The following is a 14193-nucleotide window of genomic DNA, read 5'->3' as shown; positions in this document are numbered from 1 at the left end:
TAGATAAGTTGGAGTTCAAGTGTATGTTCATCCAGAAATCCTTTATTTATACAAAGCAAAACATCTATTCACTTGCTAAATCTAAACAGGCACAGATGAAATGAGAGGAATATTTTCTTCATTTCCCCTCTTCATTTCCCCACTGCCCAACGCCTGCATGTCTAGGAAGCTCACTACGACAGAAGCACCAGGAATTCTTAGGTTTGTTTTGTTTTATTTTTCTTCCCAATACTTTTACCTGCAATAAGCTGGGTTTGCAATGAGCGAATCCAATTGACACGTGCCAGGTCCCAGAGGGACTGCGGTGACAGTGTAGTGAAAGGAGACAAAATAGCAGCCACTTGAAGTCCCATCTGGGTTAAGCTCAGGAATGTGTTGTAGTTGAAGAGTGTTCAATGGGATAGGGAAGGGACAGTTTTAATCTTTCTAAGGGAATACTCCTCAAGGGATCTTGTCATCCCAAGTCTATTTTTTTTCTCCTAACAGTTGCTCTAAGTTATACACTATTATGCCTTCTCTCACCCGATCTTTGCAACTCCTGTAGGTCCAGTTCAGATTTTTGCAACAGTCCACTGGCTTTCTTCTGTTCCTTTCCCTCCCGCAAGCAGGCACTTGCAGGTTTCCTGGGAGTTTGGGCCATAACGCAGCTTTTTCCTGCAACTTTTTGAATTTCCTTCTGGACTTTCTTATCAGCCTGTTGGCTTCTTTACATTCCTTCCCTAGGAGCAGCCACTGACAACATGACTATGATGATGTATGGATAAGTATCCTAGCAGCAACATGCATTGTCTGCCCATCCATTCTTCCTTCTGTCCTTCCTCTGAGCTCTCTTGTTTCTACTCTAAGAGGAAGGAAGAGCTGCTTCTTTTAAGAGGAGCTTCCTAAGTCTGAGATACCTTTTGGTGGTGAATCTACTATTTTGAGGCTTGCCCCTGGGATCTTGTGGGCCACAGACAACATGGCCACCCAGTTATAACCTCTTCTTGCTCGAATGAGTGACCTCCTCATTTAGAGGTAGCCAGCTGCTTAAGACAGTGCAGGTGGAGACTCACTGGCCTTTCCAGAGCTTACATCACTCCCAAAGATACCCCAATAGTCTACCAACGCAGCCAAACCTGTATTTGCTCTGGCACCACTGTTGCATGAAGACCTGAGACAAAACAGTAAGTGCCACAATGTAAGGTAGAACTTTTAGGTTGTGGCTGTTGGATATATTTGTTTCCCCAGGCTCTTGGCATCAAGTGGAGAGGTGTTCCTAGGATGGGCATGGCTGGGTATATTAGGCATTGAGTTCCTTGTTGCTATCCTTTTTTAGGATCTTTGATAGGGAATGGGGATGGACCTCATTCAGTGCATGGCACTGGGGTTGTTGCAGACATAAAATGGTCTTACTCCCACAGAAAACATCTTATTAGGAGTCAGCTGCCCAGGGGAGCTGCATACCAGTGCTGGAGATACAGTACTCAGGCTCTCCTGCCTTCATAATCATGTTTGTCTTTCCACAAACATTAATGTTTAGTGAAAGAAACCAGACACAAAAGATTACATTCTGTGTGACTCCATTTAGATAAAGTTCAAAAATAGGCAAAACTAAGCTCTCTTGTTTAGGAATGAATATTTAGGTAAAACTGTAGAGTAAGGCAAAAATTAATGTAAATGCCAGATAGTGGGTACTGCTGGGAGAAGATTGGTGTGCTGAGTAGGAGAGGGGTGCAGGGGCACAGTGTTCCACCTACAGGCTGTGTGCAGGCACAGACCATTTCTGGACAATAATTTATTAATCTCATATTTTTCTTTATGGACTTCTCTGTGTGTGTTATAGGATAAAAGGATAAAAGGTAGGGAAAAAGAAGCTTGTAAAGTCTCCAAGCTCTTAGATGCTTAAGAACTTTCTAAAAATTGTTTAGAGTTAAATCTAAGTCGTCTTTACTACTCACAAGTCTTTCTTGTATTCCATATCTTCCATCTCATTTATTCACCTTTTGGAGAATAGTCTTTAGTAATTCTTTCAAATCAATCCGTGGATAGTAAACTTTTTGAGTTTTTGTATGTCTAAAGTGTACGGTTTTATGTTCATGTAATTGATAAAGTGGCTGGATGTGGGACTTCTAAGTTATTCTTTCCTCAGACCCTGTAGTGTTTGGTGTTGTGAGTGAGAATTCTCATGTGAATTTGATTTTCATTCCTTTGTGGGGCATCTTTTTAAAAAAGTTCTTTAGGAAGTAAAAGATTTAAAAATTTTTTTCCTTTTTATCCTTGGCATTCCAAATTGTGTAACTCATTTTAATTCAATTTTCCAGTAATTGAGTTGGATTTTCAAAATGGATTCTCATTGGCTCTTTGAATCTGAAGAGTAGTTTCTTTCTTTACCTGCTAAAAATGGTCTTTAATGCTTAGATTGTTTTCTTCTATTTACTCTTTTTTAGAAATCTTAAAATAGTGGTTGGAATTTCTAGATAAATCTCAATATATCATAAATTCACTTGTATTTTCCATCTCTTGTTACAATTCAGATGTTTTTTCTTCTTTATGGTTGTTTATTCGGGGATTTTTATCTGTTTTAAATGGATGTTTTCGAGAACCTTGTTTTTGCACTATAAAAACTGTAGCTGCATTTTTTGAGAAGGTATATGAAACATGATTAAACACTGGTATGACATGCATCTTCACCACTGATGAACTAAATTGTGATACGTGCGACTGGTAGGGCTGTCTGCTAGGGGTGCGTACATCAGTTAAGTTCTGCCTTTATGTCTTTTGTTTTTAACTCTTTTCTTTTTTTTTGTTTTCTTGATTTTGATTTCTTGAGAGTTTTGTTTTCTACTTCAGCCATTTGTTCTTGAGCAGTTAGTCTGGTCTGCTGGATTTTTCTTTTCTTTGGGTCTTTTCTTTGACTGTTTATGTCTGTTATCATATTTACCTTCTCAGTGGCTATCTATAGCTCATTTGTCCTGATGATGTCCAATAACAGTTATTTTTATACCTCAGCCCTTTAAATTATATGCCCTTTGCATTCTAGTGGGAAAGAGGGCCATTGAACTTCTCTTCAAGGAGACCTCGTATTTCCTGGAAGTAGTATTTACCCGGTGGTGATCCACTCCTTGTGAGAAACAAACTCCTTCTCGGTTATGTCATTTTTCCCTGTTTTTAACCAACAGGCTTTTAATGAGCAGTAAGGAAATGCCAGGAAATAAAATAAGGACTAGAAATAAAGGTGGCATCCTTGATCAAAATCCGAGTGCTAAAAGTAGCTGAGTTTTACTGTTTCAAAGACGTCAGCTTTTGGGCAATATTTTTGTCATACTTTTGCCTTTAACTTTATATCTTGTTAGCATTAATTATACATAATGGATTTACACGATCATTTCTACTACATGTATCTGGTCCTTCACTAAACATTTAACATGTAAGTCTTTAAAAACATTATTAGAGTTATAAATAAAACTGTATTAGAAATGGTATACATTTTATGCTGCTTAAAAAAGTTGTTTAGTGATCATTTGAGGTTTCCTAGTAAATGGAACTTGAAGGAAACTTTTCTTTGCTAATGGGAAACAAATATGGATTATATAATATTCCCCATTTTTTTAGTTGTAATGTTGTGATATTAGTACTTAAAATTCACAAATTGAAGAAAAGAAATATATCTTAAGACAAATTTTGCCTAACGTTTTCTTAGAAAACTTTGTTAACTGCAATTATTAATAATTGACATATTTTTACTTAAAACTGGTTATTCTCTTTGTGAAAATGAACTTCAAAAGGATAATTTAATGCAATAATAGAAGGCTTAGTTCTTAATATATAAAAGTTCAAGTAAAAATGTAATTAAATTGCTACAGTGAAAATGGAATAATAGGAAACATGAGAATATGGTACATATCTCACAAATCTGTATTTCTTCCGGTATTTTATGGGTTTATGTACATGCTTAATTTAAACATTTTTTCTTGGCAATTAGGGAAGGTAATCTTTTTAAAATTGATTAAAATTTATTTTTCAGAGCAGTTTTAGGTTCACAGCAATTTTGAGAGGAAGGTGCAGAGTTCCTGTATATCCTCTGCCACCACAGATGCACAACTTCCCCCACTGTCAACATCCCACTCCAGACTGGTACATTTGCTACAGTGGATGAACTTACACTGACACATCATCATTGCCCAAAGTCCACAGTTTGCATTAGGGTTCACTCCTGGTGATACATTCTGTGGGTTTGACAAGTATATAATGGGATGCAGCCATCATTACGGTTTCATTCACACCAGTTTCACTGCCTAAAAATCCTCTGAGCTCCAACTATTTATCCTTCTTTCTTTCCTAATTCCGGGCAATCACTAATATTTTTACTGTCTATACAGTTTTGCCTTTTCCAGAATGTCATGTAGTTGGAATCATATAGTATGTAGCTTCTCAGATTGGTTTCTTTCACGTAGTAATAGGCATCTAAGTTTTCTTCATGTCTTTTCACAGCTTGGTAACATTTAATTTTAGAGCTGAATAATATTCCATTGTCTTGTACCACAATTTATCTGTTCACCTAATAAAATCTTGTTGCTTTTGGCAAGTTTTGGCAATTATGAATAAAGCTCAGTAAACATCTATGTGCAGGTTTTTGTGCGGACAATAAATTTTTAGTTCATTTGATGGGTAAATAGCATGGATTGTTGTTGCTGGAATGTATGGTAAAAGTATGTTTAGTTTTAAGAAACCACCAAACTGTCTTTCAGAGTGGCTGTATTTTGCATTCCCACCAGCAATGAATGTTTCTGTTACTTTGCATTCTACACACTCACCGGCATTTGGTGTTGTCAGTGTTTGGGATTTTGGCCATTTTAATAGGGGTATCTTATTGTTGTTTTAGTTTGTAGTTCTCTAGTGATGTGGTGTGGAGCATCTTTTCATACTTGGCTGTGTATATCTTCTTTGATGAGGTTATCTGCTTAGGTCTTTTGCCCATTTTTAAAATTGGGTTGTTTGTTTTCTTATTATTGAGCTTTAAAAGATTTTGTATATTTTAGATAACAGTCCTTTATCAGGTGCGTCTCTTCTAAATATTTTCTTACAGCCTATGGCATATATTTTCATTCTCTTGACAGTGTCTTTGCAGAGCAGAAATTTTAAATTTGAATTTAAATTGTAATGAAGTTTAGTTTATCATTTTTTTTCTTTCATGGATTGTGCCTTTGGTGTCATAACTGAAACATCATCACCAAACTCAAGGTCATCTAGATCTTATATGCTATCTTCTGGGAGTTTTATAGTTTTGCTTACAATGCTCATCTGTTCATGCATGTTATCATGAGAACCTTTAGCATATTAATCATAGTTTTAAATTCCTGGTCTGATAATTCTGATATTCCTGCCATGTCTGATCTGATGCTTGTTTTGTCTTTTCACATTGTGTTTTTTGCCTTTTGGTATGCCCTGTAATTTTTTTCCTGATAGCCAGATATGATTTACAGGTAAAAAAGACTGCAGTTAGTAGGCCTTTAGTAACGTAGTGGTAGGTTGTGGAAGGAGCAGAAGTCTTCTGCAGCTAAGTCTCAGTCTTTTAGTGAGCTTGTGCTTCTTGCTGTGAGCTTCACTAGTGCTTCTCAGTGTTTTCCCCTCTCTTGGTTGGTACAGGATGGCCCAATGGATTTGTGTATTTCTTCTGCATCCATGAAGACCAACCAGGGCAGGATAGGGCTGGGTATTTCCCTTTTACAGGTCAGGTGAGCTCTGATAAAACCTCAGCAGTTTAGGCTCTGTTAAATAGTGTTTCCAGGCCTTGTTAAGAAGAATGGAATGTTCTGGCATGGTTTTTGTCTTCCTCTGCTGGAAGCACAGGAAGGTTTTTCTTTGATATTCACTGTGAAGACCTTGTAGAGCTCCTGGAGGTAAAACAAAAGTGTGGGAGTGCCCCTGTGACTGGGTCCTTCTGGGAATTTTAACTCTCAGAGTTGTCCACACTGAGCTTCTAGCAATTGATCAGCTCTGGTTCAGGGTCTCTTCCCCAGACACTGGCTCCTGCAGAAGTTTCAAATTTGGTGTATTACGATTCTCCGTATACTTCTGTCTGTCTCTCCAATCTCGCAGGCAGTGATTTGCTCTGTGACCTCACTTCTCTGATAGAGCTAAGAAGAGTTGTTGACTTTTCATTTTGTGCTGCTTCTTACTTTTTGGTAGGATGGAGTGGTAACTTCTGAATTCCTGACATGCTGTATCAGAAACCAGAAGGCTCTAGTAATCATCTGATGACATAATTTCTTACAGATTGATTTTTCAAATTCTTACACATTTCAAAAACTGTATTGAATGTTTTACAACTTAATTTCTTAAAAAGCCAAAAATAAAGAAAATAAAAATGATTGCTCTAATTACTTGTAATTTATACAGTCTCTCTGCTACTTATAACTTAAGAAAAATAGCATAGCCTACAAAAGCTTTCCTGTATTATTGTCTAAAAAACATTAGAATCTGTCAGGTTTTGAATCACTATTAAATACTAAAGGATGAATTTTCTGTTAATCTTTCAGCAATGCCTGTTGCTTTCCACTCTTGAGCAAAAGGAAAACCAACATTACTTTATGTAATAGTTTCATCTGTAAAATAAAATCTGAGAATAAAATGTTGCTCTGAACATGACATTTTGTAACTTGTTATTAAAGCCTAAAATCAAATAGATAAATAGAACTAGAAGGTTAATAGTTTGTCATTCAGCCAGTGCAAGAAACCCAGCATTCTTTCATCTAAGATTTCCTGAGTTGTTTGGAAAGCATTAGCAGGAATGCTGTACTTGAGAATAGTTTAGACTTACTTTGTATGTAATGCTTCTTCAAGACATTTTTTGGTTATATTTCCTTAAAAAGACAGTCCTAAAATAAAATTTACTTTCCTAGGAGACTTACATAGACTCTAATTATAAAACTAGATTTATTCTGGGTGAGACCTAGTAAAGATCTACTTCAAATCATCACATGATAGTAAATAATTGGAATGTCAAGATAACATACCTAATTTGATATTTTTCATTATTTCCTATTGATTTTGTAGCAAACCTGTACACTTTTGAAGACAGAATAACCCAGTCAACAATACTGTGGGGTAGCTACAATCATACATGTAAGAGAACTATTTCAAAGCACGAAGGCTAAGAAGGGGTATGGTAATATATGAAATGTTCAGTTGTCTAAGGATCTTTTAATACTGCTGAAAAAATATAAATTCCAAAAGGAAGTATGTTCATGTCAATGAATTATTTATCTACAGAAATAACTTTAGTCAGTTGTATTCAACGATTCAAAGAGTGTTCTTCTTTTTTAATTATTATTGAGGAAATATAGCAGACAGTACTCATTTTCCACCTTCCTATATCCAATCTCTGAAATACTCAGCATGCAAAAAATTCTTCATAACAAGTCTTATTGTAATTGATGAATTCTTTAATCCAATACTCTATTATGCCTGCACAGTTCACTATATTGAGTTCTTGATGTTCACTGAGAAGCTTATGACGTTCTTGTTGGTAGCAATTTGAGGAACGTTTCTGTTTACAGTAATATTGAAACATTAAGTGGCAATTAAGTTATTACCACCATAACAATGAAATTTGGTCTGCCAGAAATTAGTTTCTTCCCCTTCTAGGTTTTTACTAGCATGTGGCTAGATCATTCATGATGTCTTATACCACTGTCACTATCTTCTACGGATAAACAATTTCCAAGACAAAGAGTTCCTTTTCTAGCAAAATATCAGTAAAAGTAATTAAAGAAAATCTCAGTCCAATATAGGATACTCTGATTGTGAATTAAAAATTTAAAACATCGCATAGCAACTATAGTGAATATAACGCAAACTATAATATGTTCACCCTTGGAAAAGCCATCACAGTATTTATAGGCTTTGTTGAAGCTCATAGATTGTACATCAATTAAACAAAACGTTGAGCTTCAGCCTGTGAGTCTTGGAGGGATATTCTGCAACCCTGAAAGTCAGACAGAGCCTTTGCTGGTTGCCTGGCTGACACTGCGATCTGGTGCCCAAGTTCCCATTCAGTTTGGCTCTTTGGGTGAGATTGAGTTTACTCGTCACATGATAGCCAAATGCTCATATCCTGGACCCTTGGGAAGAGCATTGTCAATGAAAGGCAGTACACCTGGGGCTCAGCTGTCTCAGAATGGGCAGGCAGCAATTACACTGGACGTTCACAGGCAGGTGTAGAGTTTTTCCTTGAAGGCCCTCACTAGGCACAAGAACAGCTAACATGACTCTACATCATGGACAAGGGTAAATGTGATCTGTAGGCCCCGGATCAGCTTCCAAAGGGTCCTAAAAACAGGTAAAGTTCTCAGGAACCTTTGAGGGCTGACTTCATTTTTTCCATGTCATGGTTACCACACCTTTTTTCACCTTTAAGTCAGTCCATTTATCTCTTTGCTCATGATGTATGTTTTATTCCCTTTAAGTAATTGCTGTCTGTTAGATATTATTACAAAAAATGTTTACATTAACTATAGACAACTTTTTACAATCTTTTTTTCAGATCGTATTTATTTTTCCATTAGCTTACAATTCCATTTAAATTTAAAGTCATATAACATATTTTGTTAATGTTCCTATCATACAGCTCAAAATTGTTCTGGATTGAGAACCTGTGGACATTGTTTGGAACAACCTGGATGTGGCTGGTGCAATGATCCTAGTAATACAGGAAGAGGACACTGCATTGAAGGATCTTCACGGGGACCAGTGAAGCTTGTTGGGATGCACAAGAATGAGATGGTTCTTGATGCCAGTCTTTGTCCTAAAGAAAAGAACTATGAGTGGTCCTTTATCCAGTGTCCAGGTAATAACAACGTGATGAAAATAATTTCAGTTTGGAAACCAAGAATGAGTTTTTCTTTCTTATAATAAATATTTAGAAAAAAATAATGAGACTCAAATTTCACAGATGAAAAAATATTCTTTCCTATATGCATCTCTGTTATGCAGATGGCATTCTGTTTGGAATCATTAAATATAGGCTAACCATATGCACGGTATACAATTATTATATTTGGCTTCATATGAATTGCTAAGAGGAAAAATACTGGGTTCATGCCTTGTACTGAGGTCTTTCATTGTCCATGGTATTATTATTTTTTATTTTTATTGTTATGTTAATCACCATACATTACATCATTAGTTTTTGATGTAGTGTTCCATGATTCATTGTTTGTGCATAACACCCAGTGTTCCACGCAGAATGTGCCCTCTTTAATACCCATCACCAGGCTAACCCATGCCCCCACCCCCCTCCGCTCTAGAACCCTCAGTTTGTTTTTCAGAGTCCATCATCTCTCATGGTTCGTCTGCCCCTCTGACTTACTCCCCCTCATTCTTCCCCTCCTGCTAAATTCTTCTTTTTTTTTTCTTAACATATAGTGCACTACTTGTTTCAGAAGTACAGATCTGTGATTCAACAGTCTTGCACAATTCACAGCGCTCACCATAGCACATACCCTCCCCAATGTCTATCACCCAGCCACCCCATCCCTCCCACCCCCCACCACTCCAGCAACCCTCAGTTTGTTTCCTGAGATTAAAATTCCTCATATCAGTGAGGTCATATGATACATGTCTTTCTCTGATTGACATATTTCACTCAGTATAACACCCTCCAGTTCCATCCACGTCCTTGCAAATGGCAAGATCTCATTCCTTTTGATGGCTGCATAATATTCCATTGCGTATATATACCACATCTTATTTATCCATTCATCTGTCGATGGACATCTTGGCTCTTTCCACAGTTTGGCTATTATGGCCATTGCTGCTATAAACATTGGGGTGAACATACCCCTTCAGATCCCTACATTTGTATCTTTGTGGTAAATACCTGTAGTGCAAATGCTGGATCGTATGGTAGCTCTATTTTCAACTTTTTGAGGAACCTCCATACTGTTTTCCAGAGGGGTTGCACCAGCTTGCATTCCCACCAACAGTGTAGGAGGGTTCCCCTTTCTCCGCATCCCCGCCAACATCTGTCGCTTCCTGACTTGTTAATTTTAGCCATTCTGACTGGTGTGAGGTGGTATCTCATTGAGGTTTTGATTTCGATTTCCCTGATGCCGAGCGATGTTGAGCACTTTTTCATGTGTCTGTTGGCCATTTGGATGTCTTCTTTGGAAAAATGTCTGTTCATGTCTTCTGCCCATTTCTTGATTGGATTATTTGTTCTTTGGGTGTTGAGTTTGAAAAGTTCTTTATAGATTGTGGATACTAGCCCTTTATCTGATATGTCATTTGCAAATATTTTCTCCCATTCTGTGGGTTGTCTTTTGGTTTTGTGGACTGTTTCTTTTGCTGTGCAAAAGCTTTTTATCTTGATGAAATCCCAATAGTCCATGTTTGCCCTTGCTTCCCTTGCCTTTGGCGATGTTTCTAGGAAGAAGTTGCTGTGGCTGAGGTCAAAGAGGTTGCTACCTGTGTTCTCCTTTAGGATTTTGATGGACCCCTGTCTCACGTTTAGGTCTTTCAACCATTTGGAGTCTATTTTTGTGTGTGGTGTAAGGAAATGGTCCAGTTTCATTTTTCTGCATGTGGCTGTCCAGTTTTCCGAACACCATTTGTTGAAGAGACTTTTTTCCATTAGACATTCTTTCCTGCTTTGTCAAAGATCAGTTGACCATAGAGTTGAGGGTCCATTTCTGGGCTCTCGATTCTGTTCCATTGATCTATGTGTCTGTTTTTGTGCCAGTACCATACTGTCTTGATGATGACAGCTTTGTAATAGAGCTGGAAGTCCGGAATTGTGATGTCGCCAGCTTTGCCTTTCTTTTCCAAGATTCCTCTGGCTATTCGGGGTCTCTTCTGGTTCCATACAAATTTTAGGATTATTTGTTCCATTTCTTTGAAAAAAGTGGTTGGTATTTTGATGGGGATTGCATTGAATGTGTAGATTGCTCTCGGTAGCATTGACATCTTCACAATGTTGGTTCTTTCAATCCATGAGCATGGAACGTTTTTCCATTTCTTTGTGTCTTCTTCAATTTCTTTCATGAGTATTTTATAGTTTTCTGAGGACAGATCCTTTGGCTCTTTGGTTAAATTTATTCCTAGGTATCTTATGGTTTTGGGTGCAATTGTAAATGGGATCGACTCCTTAATTTGTCTCTCTCTCTCTTGTTGTTGGTGTATAGGAATGCCACTGATTTCTGTGCATTGATTTTCTATCCTGCCACTTTACTGAATTCCTGTATGAGTTCTAGCAGTTTTGGGGTGGACTCTTTTGGGTTTTCCACCTAAAGTATCATATCATCTGCAAAGAGTGAGAGTTTGACTTCTTCTTTGCCGATTTGGATGCCCTGGATTTCTATTTGTTGTCTGATTGCTATGGCTAGGACTTCTAATACTATGTTGAATAGCACTGGTGATAGTGGACATCTTTGCCACGTTCCCGACCTTAGGGGAAAAGCTCTCAGTTTTTCCCCATTGAGAATGATATTTGCTGTAGGTTTTTCATAGATGGCTTTTATGATATTGAGGTAGGTAACCTCTATCCCTCTACTCTGAAGAGTTTTGATCAAGAAAGGATGCTGTACTTTGTCAAATGCTTTTTCTGCATCTATTGAGAGGATCATATGATTCTTGTTCTTTCTTTTGTTAATGTATTGTATCACGTTGATTGATTTGCGGATGTTAAACCAACCTTGCAGCCCAGGGATAAATCCCACTTGGTCATGGTGAATAATCCTTTTAATGTACTGTTGGATCCTATTGGCTAGTATTTTGGTGAGAATTTTTGCATCCATCTTCATCAAGGATATTGGTCTGTAATTCTCCTTTTTGATGGGGTCTTTGTCTGGTTTGGGGATCAAGGTAATGCTGGCCTCATAAAATGAGTTTGGAAGTTTTCCTTCCATTTCTATTTTTTGGATCAGTTTCAGGAGAATAGTTATTAATTCTTCTTTAAATGTCTGATAGAATTCCCCTGGAAAGCCATCTGGCCCTGGGCTTTTGTTTGTTGGGAGATTTTTGATGACTGCTTCAATTTCCTTAGTGGTTGTAGGTCTGTTCAGGTTTTCTATTTCTTCCTGGTTCAATTTTGGTAGTTGATACATCTCTAAGAATGCACCCATTTCTTCCAGGTTATCTAACTTGCTGGCATAGAGTTGCTCATAATATGTTCTTATAATTGTTTGTATTTCTTTGGTGTTGGTTGTGATCTCTCCTCTTTCATTCATAATTTTGTTGATTTGGGCCATTTCTCTTTTCTTTTTGATAAGTCTGGCCAGGGGTTTATCAATATTGTTAAGTGTTTCAAAGAACTAGCTACTAATTTCGTTGATATGTTCTACTCTTCTTTTGGTTTCTATTTCATTGATTTCTGCTCTGATCTTTATTATTTCTCTTCTGCTGGGTTTAGGCTTCGTTTGCTGTTTTTTCTCCAGCTCCTTTAAGTGTAGGGTTAGGTTGTGTATTTGAGACCTTTCCTGTTTCTTGAGAAAGGCTTGTATTGCTATATACTTTCCTCTCAGGACTGCCTTTGCTGTATCCCAAAGATTTTGAATAGTTGTGTTTTCATTTTCATTGGTTTCCATGATTTTTTAAAATTCTTCTTTAATTTCCTGGTTGACCTATTCATTCTTTAGTAGCATGCTCTTTAGCCTCCATGTATTTGAGTTCTTTCCGACTTTCCTCTTGTGATTGAGTTCTAGTTTCAAAGCACTGTGGTCTGAAAATATGCAGGGAACAATCCCAGTCTTTTGGTACTGGTTGAGACCTCATTTGTAACCTAGGATGTGATCAATCCTGGAGAATATTCCATGGGCACTAGAGAAGAATGTGTATTCCGTTGCCTTGGGATGGAATGTTCTGAATATGTCTGTGAAGTCCGTTTGGTCCAGTGTGTCATTTAAAGTCTTTATTTCCTTATTGATCTTTTGCTTAGATGATCTGTCCCTTTCAGTCAGGGGGGTGTTAAAGTCCCCCACTATTATTGTATTGTTGTCAATGTGTTTCTTTGCTTTTGTTATTAATTGCTGTATATAATTGGCTGCTCCCATGTTAAGGGCATAGATATTTACAGTTGTTAGATCTTCTTGTTGGATATACCCTTTAAGTAGGATATAGTGTCCTTCTTCATCTCTTATTACAGTCTTTGTTTTAAAATGTAATTTGTCTGATATAAGGATTGCCATCCAGCTTTCTTTTGGTGTCCAGTAGCATGGTAAGTGGTTTTCCACCCCCTCACTTTCAATCTGGGGGTGTCTTTGGGTCTAAAATGAGTCTCTTACAGACAGCATATTGATGGGTCTTGTTTTTTAATCCAATCTGATAGCCTGTGCCTTTTGATTGGGGCATATTAGCCCATTTACATTCAGGGTAACTATTGAAAGATATAAATTTAGTGCCATTGTGTTGCCTGTAAGGTGACTGTTACTGTATATTGTCTGTGTTCCTTTCTGATCTATGCTGCTTTTAGGCTCTGTTTTTGCTTAGAGGACCCCTTTCAATATTTCTTGTAGGGCTGGTTTTGTGTTTGCAAATTCGTTTAGTTGTTGTTTCTCCTGGAAGCTTTTTATCTCTCCTTCTATTTTCAATGACAGCCTAGCTGGATATAGTATTCTTGGCTGCATATTTTTCTCGTTTCGTGCTCTGAAGATATCATGCCAGTCCTTTCTGGCCTATCAGGTCTCTGTGGATAGGTCTGTTGCCAGTCTAATGTTTCTACCATTGTAGGTTACATATCTCTTCTCCCGAGCTGCTTTCAGGATTTTCTCTTTGTCTCTGAGACTCGTAAGTTTTAGTATTAGATGTCGGGTGTTGACCTATTTTTATTGATTTTGAGAGGGCTTCTCTGTGCCTCCTGGATTTTGATGCCTGTTTCCTTCCCCACATTAGGGAAGTTCTCCGCTATAATTTGCTCCAATATACTTTCTGTCCCTCTCTTTCTTCTTCTTCTGGGATCCCAATTATTCTAATGTTGTTTCATCTTATTGTATCGCTTATCTCTCGAATTCTGCCCTCATGGTCCTGTAGTTTTTTATCTCTCTTTTTCTCAGCCTCTTTATTTTCCATTATTTGGTCTTCTATATAGCTGATTCTCTCTTCTGCCTCATTTATCCTAGCAGTTAGTGCCCCCATTTTTTATTGCACCTCATTAATAGCCTTTTTGATTTCGACTTGGTTAGATTTTAGTTCTTTTATTTCTCCAGAAAGGGTTTCTCT

General features: G+C 37.4%; 1 protein-coding gene across 1 annotated transcript in view; it reads left to right on the top strand.

Annotated features, from left to right (window-relative positions):
* The window catches only part of ATRNL1 (attractin like 1), an 867795-nt gene that overhangs the window by 192071 nt on the left and 661531 nt on the right, over window positions 1-14193 (top strand). Inside the window, exon 18 of the mRNA XM_028121803.2 lies at window positions 8609-8827. Coding sequence (XP_027977604.1) covers window positions 8609-8827 — 219 coding nt within the window. The remainder of the gene's footprint in view (window positions 1-8608; window positions 8828-14193) is intronic.

Source organism: Eumetopias jubatus, unplaced genomic scaffold (genome assembly GCF_037043125.1).
Source record: "Eumetopias jubatus isolate StellerSeaLion01/CBP00866 unplaced genomic scaffold, mEumJub1_p1.0 scaffold_17, whole genome shotgun sequence".
NCBI lineage: Eukaryota > Metazoa > Chordata > Mammalia > Carnivora > Otariidae > Eumetopias > Eumetopias jubatus.
This window is presented reverse-complemented; position numbering and strand designations above follow the sequence as displayed.